This window comes from Diadema antillarum, unplaced genomic scaffold (assembly GCF_040938485.1).
Source record: "Diadema antillarum isolate AM-2024a unplaced genomic scaffold, OU_Dant_1.0 seq00002548_RagTag, whole genome shotgun sequence".
NCBI lineage: Eukaryota > Metazoa > Echinodermata > Echinoidea > Diadematoida > Diadematidae > Diadema > Diadema antillarum.
The window spans coordinates 35,848-58,610 of NW_027273150.1; the positions used below are offsets into that span (position 1 = coordinate 35,848).

Sequence of the window (22,763 nt, forward strand, 5' to 3'; positions counted from 1 at the left end):
TTTCCCAGAGCTCGACTTCAGGTTTAGACGGGGAAAGGTCATGAAAGTCATATTTTTTTTAACGTCAAATTGAGAAATTTTCTCCTACAATTCTGCCTGAGGTATATCAAAGTCATTGAATGTAACTCCTTCACACACATTTATGAACAGAATCTTGTACTTTTTTTATATAGCTCAGAGACAGAGTACTATTATTATAAGGCACATTGTTGCAGAGAGTTTGTTGAGTGACCATCTGACAGTACAAGTAATGCATATGCATGACAGAAATTAACCCGATGAAGACTAGATCTGAGTAAACACGGGCAAGTGTCTGTATCGGAAACTTGTGCTTAAAGAGTAAAAATCAGCTCATCCTCAACTGGTTAATCGAGGCAAATAGTTAAAATATATTTCACATGATTGTCATAAACAAGAGACAGATCATTAGTAAGCACAAGTGAAATACAATAGATATCAGAAAGGTCACAAACACTTGGATTCCTAGATTTTTTTTACAGAAATCCACCAAAACTCGCAACCTCAACAATCGGATGCCCACATGCGATTGAAAAGCGATACTGATCCACCCCAATATCCGGACACATCCACACGTCTCGTACTTTCTTTAATACCTTTCTACTCTCCCCAGATCCCCTGTTCCATCCCCCCATAATCTTCTTCTCATTGCAAGAAGGCTATTTCCTCCTTGACTTCCCATACACAGGAAGACTGCTGTGGGACCACAAGAGCATCTCGCCTGCTCCCAGCGGCATGCACAGTGAATAAGCCCCGCAGAAGTGAGGGCTTCCACATCCAATTCATTACAGATTCCATTACACAGGCCGTTGGAGATGGCGGGCAAAGCTGTCCCACAACAAATACAGAACCGTGCCACTGGGCTGCCTGTGCAAAATATGGGTAGGGGCTGTATGGGGGTACAGCAAAAATGAAATCTGTCACAGACTTAATACAAACATGCATGTACACATGTACACACACAAACAAACACACGTAAAATACATACACATACGTATGTATTATCTTTGCTTCATCATCTTTTGTCCATGTCTGTCTGTCTGTTTGTCTGTCTCACTCTTTAATATCATCCCACCAGTGGGAGTGTTGACCTGGCGCAAGTGTGGATTTAGTCACCTTACATAAACTTGAGAAATAGGTTTGAAATGTGTACTGCCCACTACTGCTCCTCCCCCCCCCCAAAAAAAAAACAAAAAAACAAAAAACAAAAACAAAACAAAACACAAAAGGTATTCTCACTGGACATCTGTACTTTTCTATCCATGGAGACATTAAACACTGGATCTACCACCTGCAACTACACTGTGTCAACACAATTTCCAATAGGATGGTCCAGAGGTGACTGATATCTAGGATCAAGAAGATTTTATGGGTGCATCAAAGTCAGTGACACCTGCAGTGCAGTAAACTTTGTCTGCTAAAGACATTTGCTGGCCACAATAGTTACATTCCCTAAAAAAACAAAAAAACAAACAAAAACAAAAAAGAAGAAGCAAAAGACAAACAACCACTGAACGGATAAAAGATAAATGTTTGTGTACCGTTTGAGGCCCAGGATGAAAAATTAATGTTCATGTTCTGCTTGAGACCCTGAACTGTTCTGTCAACACATTACAAGGTCAGTTGAGGTGCACTGTTCTGCTGCTTCAATTAAAGTGATAATACTTTTGTCTGCACCAATGACCAGGGAAGACAGTGAACAGGGAATGCACTCTAAAGGGCTTTTTACACTTGCAAATTTTTGCTTAGTCCCCTACCAACGGTGGGGCTAAGGGGGGGGGGGGGGGGCCTTAGCCCCACCGTTGGCATCGGACTGTCCTTAGCACACTTTCTGTTTACACTTGTTTTTGCCAAAGTGGGCTAGCCCCACCAATAATCCCGTACTATCTGGCCCTGCAAAAAAGCAGGGTTAGCACCGCAATTGCGGTGCCAAGCAAGTGAGTGTAAACAGAACGAAAAAATAATCCGGGGCTAAGCGACGGAGACGAAGTCCGGCCCCCACTGACCAATCAGAAACGAGGTAATCAAGTGCTGCTGGTGCGTGCGTGTACTTGTACAGTGCACAGTGTAATCATGAATATTTATGTGTTTTGGAAAGTACGGGACTAAGAAATACAAGTGTAAAAAGGTCAGTTTTCTCTTTAGCCCAGGACAAGAGCTTAGTACGGGATTTATTGGCGAGTGTAAAAAGCTGAGAAAATTGGTACGAGATTAACGATAGTCCTGGGTCAGAGAAAGTACGGGGTTAAGAAACACAAGTGTAAATAGGGCTTAATAGCAGCAGACACACGACTTTTGTCAATACCACCCGCACCCCAATTTTTCTTTCCTGTCATCCAACAAGGATATCTTTATGAGAACATCTTATTCTGATTAAATGAAATCAATACCAGAAGTTCTCCCCTTCCATATTGTCCAACATCCTCAAACTTCCTTTTCGAGGGCCGTCCTCCTCTTTATCTCTTCTCCTCTTTTAAATTTTTGTATTTTTGCTTTCTTTTCCTCTCTTTTGCTGAAATGCTTTGCAAGAATCTGTGCGAGCACAATTTGCATGGAGTTCATTGTGGGGTGAGAAATGACGGCATGCACACATTCGCCCACATTCGTGCAAGACGGGCAAGCATCCACGAAACACAGATTTTCGTGCCATCATCTACATTATGAGTGGGTAACGTGCAACAGAGGAGGGGAAATCCATGGAATTTGTTGACAAGGAAGAGCCTTGGCTTTTGGCTGCTTGCTAATACATCATTCACTTCCGCGTCAAATGAAACTGAACTGTCACCTCCAATTTCCAGCTGCAATGTACTGAAAGTGAATGGGCATGTACAACTTTAACCTCCCCAATTTCGAGTGCAATGTTGGATTTTTATCTTTGAGCAATACGCAAGCATACATTCCTTTTTTATTTTCATCCCGTTCCCATTTGGGGTGACTTTTCAAACTGTCAGACGGCAAATTCAGCAAAACATGTGTCAGTTTGGGGAGGAAATGTGATTATTATTGGTAAATCCCGCTGCCAAAAATTTTTGATCCGTCCGAGGAGAACGTAAGGGAAAAGAAGGAAAAAGCTAACACTGCAACACACACACACACACACACACACACACACACACACACACAGATAAACACAAAAAGAAGAAAAGGATAGGTAAAGTGAAAGGAAATTAAGTTCTTATCCCAGCATTAGGAATGGAGAAAAAAAAAATCATATACATCACATGTCAAGGCTAGTCTTTCTGCATCGGGATAAAAAAAAAAATAGAAAAACAGGCGAAAAAAAAAAATGGAGGAAAAGAGAAGAGAAGAATGGAAAGAGAAAAGGAAGAGAGAAAGATGGAAAGGTAGAGAGAGTGTGTGTATATGAAGAAAAGAAAGATGAAGAAAACAGCACAGTCAAATTGAGAGCTTTGCCACGGCCGTGCTTTGCCCGATGAAACATGAGTAACCCCTGCGCCGAGGACCTGCACAGATTAATCTATGCGTCTAGGTAAAGCTGACACAAGTGACAGACGAAAGAGGACCCACACAAAGAAATGCACTGCTGTCTTGGATTGGCAGTTAAAGGCAAAGTCTGGGGGGAAAGAAAATGCCCTTACGAGGACCGGAGGCACGTGCATGTAACAACACCGACACAAGTCTACTTGTACTTGCAATCATGTGGTCTCACATATACTGGCAAAGTCTTTTGGAGCTTTTCCTGAACATATATAGCATTCACGCTGTATGAATATCAAACAACAACCAATGGCAAATACAAATCAAACAGTTAGAGAAACACTGGACCACTTTTAGACAAAAAAAAACAAAAAAACGAAGAAGCCTTTTCAACTTAAGCTTCTGAAGCTTACACAATCTGCAGCTTTATGAGCACAAGATATTAGGATGACAGTAGATGTCCAGTACTGTACATCATCTGACCCATTGATTCATATCTTACCTTGATATCAAGCTCACCAGAGTGGGTGAAGCAGTGTTATGGAATGGGAGGTACGACTTGCTGACTAGTCCATGGATATACAAAATATCATGAAACTATACTTCCATACACGAGAAAGAATATTGACATACAATGTATCTGAAATTAAAAACATCATGGGAAGCCATTAGAGCTCCTACATACATGTATTCCAATCTTACGGAGTAATCAAGAGAGATTGGGACTGGGTTTTCCTAACCACCTGCTATAGAAATGCTATATCTTCCACTGCCAGCACCAACCCTGAAAATGAGAAGTGTTCATCCAAGACTGCACAGTGACAGTTTTGGAGTGTGCTGGACAGAAATTTGCCAACATTTGTCATGAAACAATGTCTTTATATATATATATATATGTGTTTGTTTATTTTTGTGATATTACCAATAAAGAAGCACTGAAATTATTATGAGCAAGCTATCACTGCGCCGACAGCTTTAAGCGCCCTCAGAAGGACCAGGCAAAGGGGGACTACAGTGTCCTGTGTACGGGTGCAGCCGCTGATGTCAGCACTCAAATTAGGAAGCTCACTACTGAAAATATGGGGTCTGATTCACTGGATCACAACAGCTCCTCCGAATGACAAGGTAGCCATCTCTTGAGAACCTGTATTCATTCACTTCTCCCAATCTCCAATTCTACTAAAAATTCAAGTGGCAGTGTAGATGTATGCCATGTCAGAAATCAAACGTTTTTTTTTTTTTTTTTTGATGTTAGAAAGTTTCACGACTGTTTCTTGGAGGCTTAACATATCTCACACTCGATTTCATCTTACAACATCTTATCACTACCACACAATGTCATCAATTCTCAATTATACGGGCTTGCTTGACCCATCTCTGTGCACGACACATCAAGAGCAATGAGCAAGTTGGGAATATTACCCTCTGAAACACAAACACTCACTTTCAAGTCCAATGGCATCTCGTTTTAATACAGGTAGACATGAGACCGGCAAAGAAGGAAGGAGAAAAAATGGGGGGGGGGGGGGAGGGTGGAAGGGGTCGAGGAACAGTAACAGTTTGCAGGTCCTGTAATGACTTGCCAAAACTACATTGTACAATACTTTCATTTTTGTCTAGAGTTCAACTTTGCATTCACAATTATGGTCTCTTATCTGATGTATCGACAATCATTTCATTCTCTCTCCCTCTCTTTCTCATCTACGGTTAGAATGAAATGAAGGTAGAAAGGAAACAGCATTCTCACTCCACTAAAAACATGAAAATGGACTTTTAAAAGATGAAGATTCTGAATACCCCGCCCTCTGTGGGTGCATCAGGACACACCAATAATGACCTGTGAACACAAGTATAATATGTACCTGCTAGTCTGGTGAGCATAAGATTTGCTGCATGACCCCCCCCCCCCCCCCCCAAAAAAAAAAAAAAAAAAAAAATAGAAAAAAAAGATGTCATGTTGAAGTATTGTACATCTCAAAAAAAAAAAAACATGGTGCTATCATCAATCCTTATCAAAAGCATGTGGTATATGCATTTCACATTTAAGAGCCTACTGTATGTGCTGCTCCATTTGTGTACATAAAGAAGCAACACTCCTTCTCTCCCCTCCCCCTCCCCCCACCTCTACCTTTTTTGCTCATGCTGACATTCAGAGAAGGGAAAATCCCTGTAGAAAATTTTGCACTAATGTTTCCCTGGTTCAGGGCATTACTTCTTCATTTGTCATTTCCTCCTCCAAAAGGATGTTTTACCTCAATTTGTCAAATGTATTCCTTTTCATTTCCCCAGACATTTGGAGGAAAGAAGCAAGCCAGCTTCTGGATAGATATATGAACCTGCAATTTAGAGAGTAATAACACCTGCCAAGTGAGGTGTGCAACGACTGGGTGAAAGAAGAATGCAAGTTTGGGAAAATGAGTGGCCAAGCCAACACAAAAGGTTTGAACTGTTCTTCTAATTTGAGTGAGTAAATTATTTCATACAGGAGCATTGAAAAAAAAAAACATAAAAAAAAAACATATAACCCCCTAAAATTAAACTCACACTACGCATGTAGTATTGAACAAATGGCGCAATACGGATGTCCAAAATTTGAATTCAACAACTGACATCATGGCAGGGGCTACTCATGATGGCCTAAATGAAGGTACACAAGTGAAAAATCCTTGTTAAAAAAAAAAAAAATTCGTACTTATTGGTCTGGTGACACACACACACATCAAGAAGAAGAAGAACGACGGAAGGAATGGTGTTGGGGATACAAAGTTATCCTTTTGAGTACAAACTGCTCTGCTGTGTCTTGGTACTCTCAAATCTGAAGTCAGTGGTCAGGGTGACGGGAACAAAATGAAGCCATACTTTGTCAAAACTAGCAGACAAACTATAAAGACAGAGAGAGAAAACAAAGCAAAATAAAACAGAGAAAACAGACAGAGTCGAGTCGTGTCATGGCTGCCAGCCACGATCCCTCCTCATGCTTCCTGGCTGATAATTCTTATGACCTATCTTGCCCTTTATCTGTGCCCCATATCTTGTTTCCTCCCCGCGATGAGGGGGAGGAAAGGTGCTAAATTTAGGCAGTCTTAGTCGTGCGACGCGGGGCAGCTGAACTGGTAGCACATTCTCCAGTGTCGTTCCATCATCTCGGAATGGGGACGAAAGGGAACGGCGTGGAAAGGTTAACCGGGGAACGACAAGAATACTGCGAAATATGCATCAATAATTATTGAACGCAAGAGTACGTACCGCGCTGAGGCCATTTCTGCATGTGCCCATTGTATTTGGAACAACACTGCTATTACAGTTGCCATTATTGTTGTTCTCATCATTATCTATACTGTTATTATCACTATCATTATCATCACAATTATCATTATCATCATCATCTTTATCATCATCATCATCATTATCATCATCAGTATAATTTTTATCATTATAACCAGTGATATTGTTGAGCTGAATCTTTTAATCAAAAAAAAAAATGCACGGATGATGATAACAAGGCAATGAGCCCAATTCTACGGACTGTCTCTGTAGTGTGCCTAATATACAGGAGTGTACATAACTATGCATTCTACAATTGTACCTTCTATTCACAAAGGGCATATCTAAAATGCTTTATACCATTAAAAAAATAGAGAACAAAAAATCCTTTTTTTTTTATAGGGGGGGGGGGGTGAGTAAAAAAATTGCTGTATTGCTCTCAATGATATCATCCCACAAAGTTCTTGTGTCTGCGGGATGAAGAGTCCTCCCTACTGTATGACATCGTGTACACTGTCACTCTGTGCATACAACAAAAAGATAGAACGCCTTACAGTATAAAACTTTTTTTCTAAAAATATGCTTAAGAGTTTCATTGATACTGGCATCTCCAGTCTGGTGCACAACCCTACCTCTTTCTTTCTGCCCTGCTCTGCTCTCTTTAACTCCCTTTTAAAAGCCATCAGACTGTGTTCACATGCTAACAGAGCACTGATGTATATCAACAGCAAATGATATCAGTACTCATATATCCCAGCTGCATTGAAATCTAGGGCAGTTGTCACGAATTGATAGCATGTTTGGTACTTTAAACTTTATACGCGGATGCCGAATTACAAGAGGGGTTTAAATGCTGTAACACAACCACGACAAGAACAAATTGGAAATCGGTTAGAATAGAATGACAACGGCTATAGGGAAGATAGGGTCGCTCGCTGCTGATAGACATGCCACAACTTTCTTGGTGTGTACGCCACGTGAGAGTGCTGGTGTGGTGTCGTCTCCTCTCGCTCGCTCTCCAGCGTTCTTGTTTCACTGAAAGGGATCTCTATACTCGCCTCTAACATAACTGTTTCCTCTCACCCTGCTATTTGATGTTTGTCCCTGACAATCAACCGAGAGGGACAGAATGCGAGCGGCGCATCGGACTCCGCAAACAATGGCGCCGTGGATGAAGCCCTGGAAGAAGCTGCGTGCGCTGGGGTGATCGTGTGCATTGCACGCACACACCGTGGATGAGGAATACGAGACAGCAAAAAGGTATCGATAACGGATCACGAGGAGGAGCACCGCAGATCCACACCTTCACCGTATGCGACGCGGAGAAAGTGCGGTCAAACCCTGCCGAATCCGATAGCCCTTCCCCGCCTCTCGGTGTGTACAATGGTAACCGGACGAGGCTGGCTAGCAAAACGTCTGCACAGAGTGGTGTCAAAAAGTGTAAGCACGCACTCCAGATCACAAGCCCCCAGCTTGTCAAGAGACGGACAATATGGCATCTCCACGGCAAAGCAGACAAGAAAGTACTACGACAATGATAGCATGCATGAGCTTGAGACATCAATGTTTCTTCCTTCCAAACATCATTTAACTGGAAAGATAGATAGAAAGAGAGAGAGATAGAAAGGGACCATTCTAAAAATTTCTGAGTCTCTCAGGAAGTATGATATAGACTTATTTTTTTTTTCTTTCATGGGAAGGGTAAAATATCTGAAATAGCCTCATTGCTAAAAGTGCAGTCACAACTTCAGTCTATACGATCTAGAAAGTTGATCTACGCACTGAATCCCCAAATCAGCTCAGGATTTCTCTGTGAACCTAGCTACAATTGTACATGTAGCCGTCTGTGCAAGTCATTACAGCTTTAATATTCACAAGAGGTGATTCTGGCCAGTAGAAGGAGAATAACTATACAACTTACAAGGAAGCGATGTTGTTCTAATAGCACAAAAAACATGGAGAGTGAGATACATAGCCAAGACTTTGAATAGACCAAAGGTACTGACTTGCCACTTGAGTGCAATGCTAACTCCTTGTATATGCAACCGGGTTGCACCATGTGTACAATCTAGTGGAAACTTGCTACATAGCTCATAGGGAACAAGTTAACAGTGGCCTGTTTTTACTCACTGTGGAAAATTTTGCTCTGTGAGTAAAAAAAAAAAATAAAAATCTTCAACCGATTTACAGTATACCACAAACCACAAAAACATGGGGGAGGGGGGTTAGGCAGCCCGGCTCACATCACAAATCATGAGAAAATGAAATGATTTTACGTACATGGGGAAATCCAACCCTGCACTCGTGCAGCAGGTTGTCATAAAATTTTATTCAATATTCGCAAGCAGACATGACCCAGAATATATGGATATTCTGAATGATCAATCACTTAGACTAGATAACGACAGTTTCGCCGTCTCTCCGGCGTTATGCCGCTTCAGTGTGCGCACTGGCGGAAAATCATATACACAGGTAATCAGGAGTGTCTGACAAATGCGATGTGGTTGCCTGTACTAGGCTTACCACCGGTGGGGAAAAATACAGCCTCCAGCCCTGTCAGCAGGGATTTTCTTATCCTGCTAGCTCTGATGTGGATATATTGGCCAAAAAAAAAGAAAAAGAAAACGAAAAAAAAAAAGGGAAAGAAATCAACTGACAATCCCGGCCTGCCTCGTTCTACTTACTCAGTTTTCTCGCTTGATCCGGTGATAACCACATGCCCTCCCACATGCGTAGCAACTTGGACTTGTTGTCGTACACTTGTGATATTTGTAATAGAATGACTTCGAGACCACCTGGAAAAAGACACAGGGAAACAATGAAGGGATACGCATTCAATACTCAATTTAATAACTCTTTGCAACTGATTGACAAATTGCCCTACATCGCCTGTCCGGTGATCAGGAGGTCGTGGGTTCGAATCCTGCTCGAGTATGTATGCCCATGATTTTTTATCATGGCTACTACTAAAACACTGATCAATTCAGTGCTTATTTACGTCGATGTAGGGCAATTTGTCAATCAGTTGCAATGAAAACATCTCGACGGAAGAACTTCCTAAATTTGATTAATAACTCTTCTTATCAGAACAAAGAACAAAGAACTTTTACTCTTCAAGAAGCAGCCTGTATCATTGCTGATATTTTCCCTACAAATAACAACATTCAAGAGGTGCAATTTCAAATTCATACCTGCATATATAACATTTATACATTATAATTCAAAAGATATAATTATAGATTAACATTTGTAAAGTATGTAACATTGACCAAAGACGAAAATATATCGCTAATACACATTTGTATGATTCCATCTGTTGGGAGCAATGAAAAATCACGATTTGGATTACTAAAACATAGTTACAAAACCAAATATTGGAATGGAAATTACGCTACTTTTGTGGAACTGATACTCGACTGAACATCAATCAGCCTTAAAGGGAATGCAAACCAAAAGAGCTGGAGTGCTGGAGTGAATAGGAATAAAAAGAATGGAAAGAAGGAAGATTGCAATAATTGAGAGAAGGAAATCAGGGACATTTCCATAGCATCACTGAAAAAGGGCCTCCTTTTCAAACATCTTGTCAGCCTGGGTATGAGATTCACATGATGTTGTTTTGCTACTATCCACAGTCAATACTATCATATGCAAAGATGCATTGAACAGTGATTACTGGGCAGGGTAGCTTTTGTTTAAGACGAGCTAGGCATCATTTTTCTTCTCTTTGCCAGTTTGATGTGCTTTCCCCTCCCCCCTTTATCCGAACCAAACTGCGAGCCCTGCCAATTGCTGCCTGCAACGGTGGCGATTACAGCAGACTCCAACTCCAAAATCTCCCCTCCCCCCTTCTCCAATTCAGACACTTGTCAGCCAGCCACTAAATGGTGGCACGCTCTCTTGTAATTATCTGTAGCAGGTAAATGCCAGCACCGCGATGACAGCCACATTCTTGATTGCCATCCACTGACCTACATGTAGCGTGTCGTGGACTTCCCCGTTCACGTCGTTCATATTGGAGAATGTTCTACCACCTGCTCTAAATTCATATTCTTTGCTTTTCTGTTTTGCTTTTCTTCTTCTTCTTCTCTCCCATGAAAACACTATACATATCAGATGAACATTTCAATTGTGATATGATATATAAGAAATTTTGCCTCTTGCCTTTCTCCTTTTTGAAGCAGATGCTTAAAAAAATACAGATCATACAAATCATTCGAGATGATCCTGCACTATGAAAAAAAGGACCTGCTTTAATCACAACGAAAATGTTAACAAGTGCATGCAAGTGGTGAATGTATTGCTAATCTGTCTTGAAAATGAAATCTCTGGATATGAGAAGGACATAGAGAAACTAACTATTTACGTGTGATAGAATCATTCCCACGATGCCACTCTACGAATTTGTAGCTAACACAACCATCTTGCATCCTGAGTTTTTAATCATTCCAACAGCAAGATCTAAGAACGAGGGTGGATCACCACATTAATAGCCACTTCGTTTCTGTCTTTCTATTGCTCTTTCTACACCAGAAATGTTTTTGGAAACTGTAGGAGTTAAAAGAACAGGTTTGAGCAAATGGAATTTAAATTGTGCAAATGGAATTTAAATTGTGCAGAAGCATGCATGTTGTTCTTCCTGATGTCCAATCTGAATTCAGCAGAGTACTGTACACCCCTGGATGAATTCAATTCTGTGTTAGGACAACTGAACAAAACAGGTGAGTATATCAGTGAATGCTTGACTGTTATCCAGCAAGCGACATGATTATCATGACTATTCACAAATACATGCAAGTCAACTGATAAGATTTTGAAAGGCAAAAGGACCCGGGGAAAGTCATTCTGGACGCATTACTATGACACCACTTATGTAATACTTATATCGCTGGCTTCAAAGGAGGAAGTGTCCATTATTTTGCCATTTTCTGAAAGACCTGAGTACCTGACCACGAAACTCCTTTCTCCACAGGAATGAATTACCAACTCAGGGACAGCATCATTTGAACAAGATGATTGCTTTGATAATGTGATGCTTCTTTAATTTCAAATGGACAAGATGCTGAAGGTAAATAACCTGGGAAGGGGAGATATATCTATTTTTTTTTTCATAAAATCAATTTCACTCAATTTATCCTTGCCTGAATGATAATTATCTACTACAATCAGACTGTGAATTGCATTACTCATATATCGGCGATGAGCATGAATTTCTGCTGCATTATTAAGCCAGCTGTCAGTCTATCAATCTATCTACCTTTCTATCTACATATCTATCTACTTTTTCTATCTATATTATCTATCTAGTGTTTTATATCTATGTAGATCCAGGTGCATACATGTAAATATGTGGTGCAAGTGTGTATAAAATGTATGAAAGCAGCTATCTTCTATCTAACAACACAATGTGCACACACCTATACACACAATATCTCCACAAGTCTGTACAAAAAATGTTTTCTTTTGGATGCATGAAAAATCGATGCAACACCTATCCACCCCACCCTTTAAACCCCTTCTCTTTCCTGGAGTTTTTTTTCCCCTCGTGGATAACAAAATACCCAGAAGGTCCCCAAACTAATCTGAACTTGCATGACATTCTGTGCATAGTATTTTGCATTCCTGACATTTTCTCCATGTTGATTTGAACTCCCTGCGATCAATTGCAAAGAGAACATATTCAAAATCTCTGTTTTTGTTTTTGTTGGTCCTGTTTTCTTTAAGAGTCAAATGTGATGGCATTGGGCAAAATATTCATTGTGCAAGCAAGGAAAACATCAGTGCATGAAGTAATAAGAAGATATAGTGACTCTACTTTACCTGAAGAAAAAACAAACAAACAAAGAAAGACAAAACAACATTGACATTGTGATAACACAGAAAGGAGTGTGATGTGCAACACTAACAGTGATATTCCTTCAATATCATGGTATGGTGAGATTTCATGTGAAGTATGATGCCCGTTAAGTTTGTTAAGGTTCTGTCGAATGATCTAAATTTTGTGCTTGGGAGTTAATGTGGCGACTGGGGCGGCAATCGAATGCCTTCAGGCCAGCAAACCCAGGACCATCGGCTTCATGCAGTCCACTCCAAAGGAGTGAGGCAACTGACGCCGTGTGGAAGACCACTGGCTCTCAGACTTGAGGTCTGCAAGCGAGAGACCTCAAGACTAAGATGAGAGCCCCTCATCCCCCACGCTCCCCTCCAACCGTCAGTCGATCTTCAGAACTGAACTGCAACACCCCCCTTTCGATGGCCAATCAGAAATCGGTGCCTTTGTACGTTTTGCATCGTTTCAGCTTACTTTGCGGAGATTGGAGGGATCGCCCCCCGCAAATACAGCGTCGTCACACACCCCACGCACTGTAAGTCTCAAAAGAAGATGGATCCAATAGAAGTTGGTACCAACCACATGTCCACTGTCACAGTTGTTGATTTAATCCTGAGCTACAAATATCTATGCCTGGAGTCATGTAGAGGACAAGTGTCTTTGAAGCAAGGTAAACAGAATGCAATAAGACACAAAAACAAAGACACAAAAGTTGTTCTATACGAGTAGCAATAGAAGGCTACGTAAAGCTGCATACTTGTACACGAGTAGGCAGATTCACGTAGTAAAAAGTATTTGGACCCCCCCCACCCCCCCCCCCCCCCAAAAAAAAAAAGGAAAAATCAAATGTTTGCACAAGCAGGAACACATTGCCCACTTGTCTTAACGGACTGACAAAAGAATGATATATTACTTGCTGATGCCTTGACTAAAAATTTCTTGAGATGAATGTGATATCTTTCAGGTACTGGTGTTGTAAGTTCATGCGGAAAAAAAAAAAGTTGACTTGAATTTAATTCTAACTGGTCTGATATGTTTTAGATTTGCCCCCAAAAGAGAGGCAGTTGCTGACATGGATGGCACTATCAAAATCCATGTTGCTTTATCAGACATCACAACCTCTCATATCAAACTGCTCACGTTCCCCGCCTAATGTGAGGAGTTATCAATATTTCCCCGAGAATAGGCTATGACCCACTGGTATTCAAACAAGCTGTGACTCTTGCATCAAGGGGAAAAAAGGGACAACAATGACATAAAAATAACAATGACTACAAACACTACATAAAACAAACCAAAACAAAATAAAATAAATCAAAACAAAACAAAAAACTAATAAAAATATGATATTGTGTATTTCTGTTCATGCGCCTGTATTGGATGCAGACTGGTTTTACTTTAGATCTATCTCGAGTTGATACACAAAGACATCAAATAATTTCCTTGAGCATTAAACCACAGATCTACAAGTATTAAATCCTGTTTACACAGAAGACTGCTTGTAATTAACACTCCAGAACACAACTTCATATTTAATGAAAGATGCTGCGATAGCAATTTCGGCTGGAATGGCAACCTCCCATAGCAACAGCCAATCAGGAAGCTGGATTCTTGTCACTACCATGACAACTGCCATTCCAGCAAGGAGTTGCTATCATATCAATTTTTTCTTTTTTTTTAATGAAATGGGGTCCAAATCTGTGATGAAGTTTCACTATATGGATAATAAGCGCTTTGAGGGAGGCAAAGACAAATTCAAGATAGAGACACACTCTGTCAGCACCCATTTCATGCTGACGATGGTGCCTGCATGAATTGAGTAATTTGTACTCTGGTGTTTCTATCACGATTTCGCCCTTTTCCCTAGCCCCCGCCTCTCACAAAGAAAATGAAGTTCTGATCAAGCCTGTTTCACAAGTTACAGTATTCCCTTGTAAGCATTCATCACACTGTTTCAAATTTCATTCATGTGTGTGTGTGTGTGTGTGTGTGTGTGTATGAGTGATCAGTGTTTTCTGAGAATCTAACTTTGTGATTCCATCCAAGATGTGTAACAAATCTACAACAACAACAACAACAACAACAACAACAACAACAACAACAACAACAAATGCATCTCTTCCCATTGTTCTTCATAATTGCAAACTTGCATACAATTTATGAAACATTTGCCAAGACATTTCTTAGCACTCACAAAAGAACAATATTTTACACCTAAACCTAGATTAGTTAATGGCTTTTTCTGTAAAGACTAATGTTCATTTAAGTTCATCACATACTTGTTTAGGTGTTGCATGCTCCCATTCCCCCCCCCCCCCCCCACACACACACACAATAGGTCATTTTTGAATTTTCATAAAAATTTGATGATTTGATTATCCTGACACTCCATCACAACAACCCTGCATGGTTACGCATAAATGTGCTACATTTAAGTTCTGGTACGAAACTTCGATTCATTTAAGTCCCCTCTGTACCACGAACTCACATCCTACAACCATACATACTGACCCACCATGCATGTCTCTAGCATCAAGCATTCAGTAGCAGAGGACACAACCACTCTATATAGCTCCAATGTAACTCATCTTTGAATACTCTAGCTATTCTCTCTTGGCGTGATGCTGTGGTCTACAATGGAAAATAAAACTGCAAAGCAGTTCCAATCTCCTAATCACTTTCTCAACAATATAATTTGCAGGTACAAACTTATAGAGATGTGTCAGACGTTTTAGGTCACCTTGTGATCTTCATATTCTCTCCCTCAGCATATTGTAGCATATTATGCTGATAATGCATGTATACAATGGGGGTGGGTATACATCCTAGATGATGTCTTATCATTGTTCTGACTTTTTTGAAAATGTAAATTGTGATAGAAAAGACAAGAAGTCAAAAGTTCATGCTTATTTTTTTGTTTTGTTATTCCTTCTGTAACTGTTGCAAAGAAATCATTGTAGTACCGCAAATTTGTCGGGTCAATGCGGCAATGACATGCAAAGCCACTTAAATCCTACGGCTTTCCACACACACAGGATTCCGGATGCTGCGCCGGAGAGGTGTCGTAATGGGGAGAAGGATGAACTCCGGAAAGGGCAAGTCAATGACAATCTGCCAAATTCTGATCAGCCACGTTTCTCTCTCCTCAATTCTATCCCTTCGCCGCTAAACTGAACTAAAGTGGCCTTTGTTTGCAGCTCGCTTTACGGCCTATCTCTTTCCTTGGAGCGGACGCGGAAAACAGAAGTGGGCAAACACATCATTTGAACAAGCAAAGTGATGGAGATCTGTATTTCTGGCTCAGGATAAAATAGGAAAAGAAAAGGGAAAAGAAAAGAGAAAGGAAAGAGGGAGATGACTTGAAGTAATAATTCCCAAACCAGAAGTCATCATTGCTATCTTCCCCTTGTTCATTAGCTTTGTTTGTTTGTTTTCATCATTTGAAAGCCATGAGATTGAAGAAGAAAGTGAAAAGTCACTTCTTATGTGTAGTTTGGCGAATAGAAAGTTTGTTGCGCGCAAACAGTTGCTCGGAGCGTTACTTAACTCTAATCTTTGCCATCAATCCCTTGACCCTCACAGTATACAAAGCTCTGACATTTGCTAGGACTATCTGCCAAGCGTTTTTTCTTCTTTTTTTAACCCTGACCACGCATGCCTTGCTTTACCATTGGCAAGTCCTCTGGTGTGGTTTCTTCAGCTATTAAAGTGCACCAAATAGCCTGGAACTATACGCCGCATGAACAACATGATAGCAGGGGCATCGAAACCAGGCAGGTTCTTCAAACAGAGCAATCAGGGGAGAATGCCTGTGCGATAAAAATGCATGTTTTCCACAACGGGAGGCTTCTAGATTTTCTTGTGAGGACAAGAAAACATATATAAAAGTTTTTAGATTTTTAGAAGTATGCAGATAGATTACATGCAAAATGAAGCTTAACTTTTTATCATGATACCGATCCATTGAGGGACTTTGTAATATTGTTAACAAGAGTAACAACAACAACAACAAAAGAATCTTTACAGAATAGCACATTCTTTCCACTAAAAGAAAAAAAAAATGCTTGGGCAAACACCCAATATACCATGCCCAACTTTAGTTCCTTCAGTTGCTTTGATCCGAGTCACACAAGCCTTGTGCTTGGTAGAGAGACGGAAATTGACAATGTGATCTGATCTTTCTTTTCTTTTTTTTTCCTCTCCAAACAATGAAATAGGGGTCGTCTCGGAGGCGATTCAAGCCGTCTCAGGCATGGTACGAATGCAACAAACACTATCAATGCTCACGATACAGCTATTAGTCGACCCGGATGTTGATATATTTCAGGTCACCCAGTATGGCACGGCATCATTGCCCTTCCAGATCGATGCGCGGCACGCAGGTAGATTTCGCGCAAATTGGAATCTCAACTGCAGAGTGCTATTGAATCTGAAAGGCAGATTGTATTACCACGACAGCAGAAACAGTTACGGCAGAGCAGATTCCCAAACAGATAACACAGATAGGATAAACTGACTAACAACCCATTTTCTCTTCTTCTTTTTTTTCCAACATGGCTTTCAAATACAGCTGTAAAGAAAGTGGCTTGAGTTTTGGTCTGCCGCGTTACTCACATGCTTTGAAGGTATTTTGCAATGCAGAGAGTAGGCCATGCAGTACATACCTCTTGCCATATTGTACAGGTGCCTATTTTGTAAAACTTGCAAATGAATATATCTTGCCTTAGCATATTCTAATATGTTGCATTTTGTTATTACACGGAGAGAAAACGCATGACTTATAAAAGCTTGGAAAATAAAGGATTGCAATCTACATTAAGGGCTCTGCATTAGTGAAATCAACAATGATGTGTGTAAGGAAGCGGATATGAATAAACAAAGGGCATTCCCTGTGAATTGTACCACCAGTGTAGAGGCAAAATAAAGACAACGCTGCCTTGTTAATAAGGGGTTCATCCTTATGAAGGGGGGGGGGGGGGGAGAGGAGTTTTACAAAAACTTGATTTCTGGTCTGCATATTCTGTTGGCTCCAAAGAAGTAGGTTTTTTAGTTAAGACACAAGGCATCGTAGCATGAGGCGATGACTGCAAATATAGCAACTGTCACCCTTTTTTGTTGTCTACATTTTGTCGACCTTAATCCCTCAAATCCAGATATGTGGTCTCAACATCAGAATGATCTTGATACAATACTCTTTTGTGCTCACTGAAGTGGATATTGACTTTCAAAGCATGTAAATACTATTCGTAAGGTCATCATAACTTTTAACTCGCTTTGCTTTGCAACTACAAGAAAGGCTTAATAATAAAGGGATAGCATAGTTGAGATGGGGAATTCAAATTTGAACTTCTGGTGAGATAATTAGAAATCACTTTATGAAAGAGTAGAGAGCATACAATTCCAAGTGGAAATCAGTTATTTGATGAAAATCAATTTTGAAATGGCTGAGATATCCAAAAACAAAGTAAAACAAAGTGGTCCTAATAAAAGGTGGGTCTCACCTTTTATTACGATTTCGTTTGTTTGTATGTTTTTTAATATCTCAACTATTTCAAAACCAATTTTCTTTAAATGAACTTTGATTTGCTCTTAGAATTGTATACTCTTTCATTTTTCATATAAGAGGTTTCTCATTTTCTCACAAAAAGTTATCACTTGAATTCCCCATCTCCACCAAAACTACACCATCCCTTTAAACAAACAATGAAACAAAAGCAGCAACAACACCACTATGATATTATGTCTCGAAGCATGGTATCACATGCTCATGTGACTGGATATCAAATATCAAACATAGATCCCTGCTAAGGCTGGCCACAGCCCTATGGCTAGTCATACATAGCCGGGAGGTGTTACCAGTCCAACAATAAGCCTCAGGCTGAGCTCAGGAGACTGGAAAGGCAACATGAGGCCAGCTGCCGTGTCAATGGGGACCATATGGCTTGAGCAAGCCTGAAGCTCCTGCATGAAGTTTTCACGAACGACTGATGGGTGGCCTTAGGCTGGCCACATGAAAGCTGGCCCTGGGGCCAACTTTCATGTGCATTTAGATAGGGGTCATGGTATACAGTGTGCTAAGAGCAGGGGGCTGCGGTTGGGCAGGCAACTTGGGCAGAACATTATCCGGGCGTGGCAATAAATACTCACCAATTTGAAGAAGAATACGCTGGTCCTCCTTGCTGATATCCCCAAAACCAGGAATCGATTGGGCAAAGTGGACGATCCTCTCATACTGGCTACCAAGTAACGATGATAACCTCACTAAGATGTCTTCCTTTGTCTGCAGAAATGCAAAGAAAAAAGGGAAAAGATAGAGAGAAAACTTAATAGACTATTTGCACAGGTCAGATGATCTTAGGTGCTTAGTGGCAAATTTGTGGTCCATTTTACTCCACTGCTTTCACCCGTTGAGGACGAGTCCCGAGTATACTCGGGCAGGTGTCTATGGGAAATGCGTGTTGTAGCAAAAACAGGTTAATATGGAAAATGATTTTTCTATGCACTTGAAACATATGGGGAATTATATTGTGGAAGCAGCGTGTTAATTGGTACGGAATGCAGTACGTGGAACATGGGAATATAACTACTCACATTTTTTTTTTTTGGGGGGGGGGTATAGAATGCACCAACTTGATGCAAATACTGAATAAGTAAATGATAACACACACATATATTTTTTATGTGCAACTGGCATAAACACGAACAACAATTTCCAATGAATGTTACTGCTATCCTGTAGGGAAAATACCCACAACACATTTAAAAGACAAGGATGAGTTTCAAGTTAAAGTAAATATTACCATCAACTCTTCCATCTGACTAAGCAATTTTTGAAATGCTTGAAATTTCTGAACTGTGTTGCTCAGGACATGATAATGCCATTATATCAAGCAGCTATTTGTTATCTTTATAACAGAGAAAACTGTGTACCCAAGCATTATTACAGATATGATATCCGCATAAATGTATGGTGTGGGGGGGGGGGGGCAAACATACACGTAGTCAATTCATAGAATTTCTAATAGAATTGTCCATGCTCACTTTATCCTTGATTGTGAATATGTATTTTGAATTTGTAAAAGAAAGAAAAAAACACTATTGCAATTAGTTCTGAAAATGTTTCAGGAGTGGCCATGTTTCCCTGTATCATGGATTGTAGATAATAAAACACTCAAGGCTATTACGTTGAATCATTTAAATGTTTCATACGTGACGGTGTTTCATTTTATCCTTGATTGTGACTACGGGAGAACTTGCGATGAAAAAGCCCTGGTAATACATTGGTTTTTTTTTATGTTTTAGAAGTGGCAATGTTTCACTGTACTGCCTATATATTGTGAATATTGGGCATTTGTTAGACAGAAACCGAAATAACAACAAAAGCCATCACAATTAATTCTAGTCATGTTTCAGGAGTGGACATTGTTTGCTTTATCCTTGAATGTGAATATGGGGAAATTTGTTAAAAAACATAAAAACTAAAACCACCACCACAAAAAAAAAGAAGCTATGGCACTGAATTTCCAGAATGTTTCATAAGTGGCCATATTTCACTTTATCCCAGAGTGAGCATTCCCCCCACCCCCCCCCCCCCCCCCTTCATTCATTGCATCATGAGGGAAGAAGGTCGGAACAGCGGAGGGGTCGGACCTGCTCGGGTATCTATCTCCATACCACCGCTGCTGCATCTTTCTTTCGGCAGTTGGCATATTGAGATGACTGGTTTTATGAAGATTGACTGGCAGCGGGGGTAAACGCGAATACGTTCGCAGAAATCCCTCTGCACTTTGATACCCTCTCCCCTTTCATGGCAGTGCACTCGCACGAACCCACGGCGAACCAGAAGCGGAGATATGTCAGGAAGGTTTGCATCCCACAAACACACACCAAGGTATCATCTGTGAGCTTGGTGGGCGTCCCTGACGTTTTTGGCCCAATACTCTCCATGCTCTCTCTCCCCCCCCCCCCCCCTTGTTTGACACACCTTAGCGTGAACACTACACGGATACACTACACAGAAGCTCCATACTATTACACCATGGGAATCTATTTCGTTTGATAAGCAGAAGATCAATAAACCAAGAGCCCTTGCTCATCCTTTTTGTACTCTGTGGCTCTCTCAATATTTCTTTTAATTTTTCTCTCATTTAAAATAGATTCTTCCTTTCTCTATACTTGATTAGCAACCATTCTAAAAAGGCTACAGGTTTGGCATTAAACCAGGGTGCCACTTCCTAATTTTGTTTCCTTTCAGGTTGATGACACAAATATTTCACTTTGAAACATTTTTCTTTTCTGTATGTTTCACGGCAGAGAATATAGACTTCACGATACAATATGTGTCTCCCATGCTTCCTAAACCACTGTGACGTGAAACTGTCATCCCTTGCAGAATCATGGCCGGAGAAATGGTGGGATGAGGGAAATGGGAGGAGGTGGGCTGGCCTGGCCTGGGTAGCTAGCTGGGAGAGCCTTGACTGAGTGGGTGTTTGTACAAATGCCCCTCCCATTCTTTCCTCAACTTCCCCATGCCATCTTCTGTAGCATCTCATATCAGATGAAACTTCTACAAATCAATTCATGGTGGAATTCCAAACCCACAGAATAGGGAGTCATTTCACAAGCTGGGCTAATATGCAGTAAAGAAAAAAGCAACACAGCCTCAAATATGTCTGCATTACGAGACTTAGCATGAAAAAAATTGATTCTGCTAAGCTGCACATCAACCTAATTCCTTCTCTCTCTCTCTCTCTCTCTCTCTCTTTTAACCATGTAGATCTTTTATACTTTGCAGCAACGCAAGAGATTGCATTGCAAACCATATATTTCTTTGAATAATATGCTCTGAGGAGAATATATGTCAGTTCTCTTCATTTCTAAAAAAATATTATTCTGGTCAGATTCTGACTTTTTTCATGATTAATTCAGCGCTCAGCATTTGGAAGTTATTATCATGAATTCAGCTTCCAGAGAAAATCTGTTATTATGAGGAGCTACTTTCACCAAGGATCAATTACTGGGTATCATGAATAGAAGGCAGGATGAAATCGAACTGGTGTGTCTACAAACACTAGTAAGTTATCTATTTCCAGAGGCAGAAATAGGGCAAATGGAGGGGGCACTTAGGCATTATTTGTACCAAAAGAATTAAGGAGAGAAAAATAATAAAAAAGAAGTCAAATCACCAAAATATGTTAAGTATCATGGAGCATGTGTTGAAAGCAGCATGGTCACAACTATCACGATAAACTGAACGAAAAGAAAGAAAGAAAAGAAAGCAATAGGAGATGGAAACAAAGAAGAAACAAAAGGAAGAAAGGCAGAAAGAAAGAAAGAAAGAAACACATCATTTCATTGCCTATCCAGAGGCAATCATCACTGAACGTATGTGAAATAATCATCATGGTTGAAGGGGAGACAAATGGGCTGGTGATAATAGAAATAATCAAATATTTTAGTCCTTCGGCGGCTGGATTTTTGAAATATTGAACAGTATATGGAAATCTTGCACATTTCCTTGAATTTCAATGTCATGAAATTCATTATGGATTTATAAACCAGTTGTGAACACGTACAACTGTAGATCAGAATACCTATCATTGTAACATCTATGTGAGGTGTGCAAATGATTGCTGGATGGCCATGAGGAGCTGTGTAAGTTGAATGATTGACAGGATCATCTCAAATTTACAATTTCCACTCAAAAACGGGTACTGTACAATAACAAATGCTGAATCTTTGCACATACTAGATGCTCTCTGATATGCAAACAACAACAGCAGCCACAATCACAATCACAACCACAACCACAACTACAACCACAACCACCACCACCATAACCACCACCACAACAACCACAACAATAACAACAACAACATATTGAAACCACTTCCATTATTCCTTCTACTTTTGTGGTATGCCAAACTAAAACTATGTAAAATTGTTTGATAACGAGGAATCAAATTCTTACGCATCAATGTTTTCAGATCTTCCTTAGATAATGATGCTGTGCATTCTCCCCTCTCACTGCATCCCTGAATCTTTTCCAAATACGAATCACCTTTGACATACGCCACATATTTCATGAATCAGGATTTCAAGGAAAAATTCAAAAGTGGTTCAATTTGAGGTATAGAAATATAACATTAACAAATGTTATGCTGCGTAAAAGATGCATATTTTTCAAAATCAGGACTTGAATGATTTCATAGGTGGA

The 22,763-nt window shown here is 40.3% G+C and overlaps 1 protein-coding gene across 1 annotated transcript in view; it reads right to left on the reverse strand.

Annotated features, from left to right (window-relative positions):
- LOC139714940 (thyroid hormone receptor alpha-like) overlaps positions 1-20,494 on the reverse strand; it is a 42,088-nt gene extending 21,594 nt beyond the window's left edge. Inside the window, exons 1-3 of the mRNA XM_071626588.1 lie at positions 20,342-20,494; positions 18,695-18,827; positions 9,405-9,515 (exon numbers count right to left, since the gene is read on the reverse strand). Of these exons, the coding sequence (XP_071482689.1) occupies positions 9,405-9,515; positions 18,695-18,827; positions 20,342-20,494 (397 nt within the window). The remainder of the gene's footprint in view (positions 1-9,404; positions 9,516-18,694; positions 18,828-20,341) is intronic.
- Between the last annotated feature and the right edge of the window lie 2,269 nt (positions 20,495-22,763).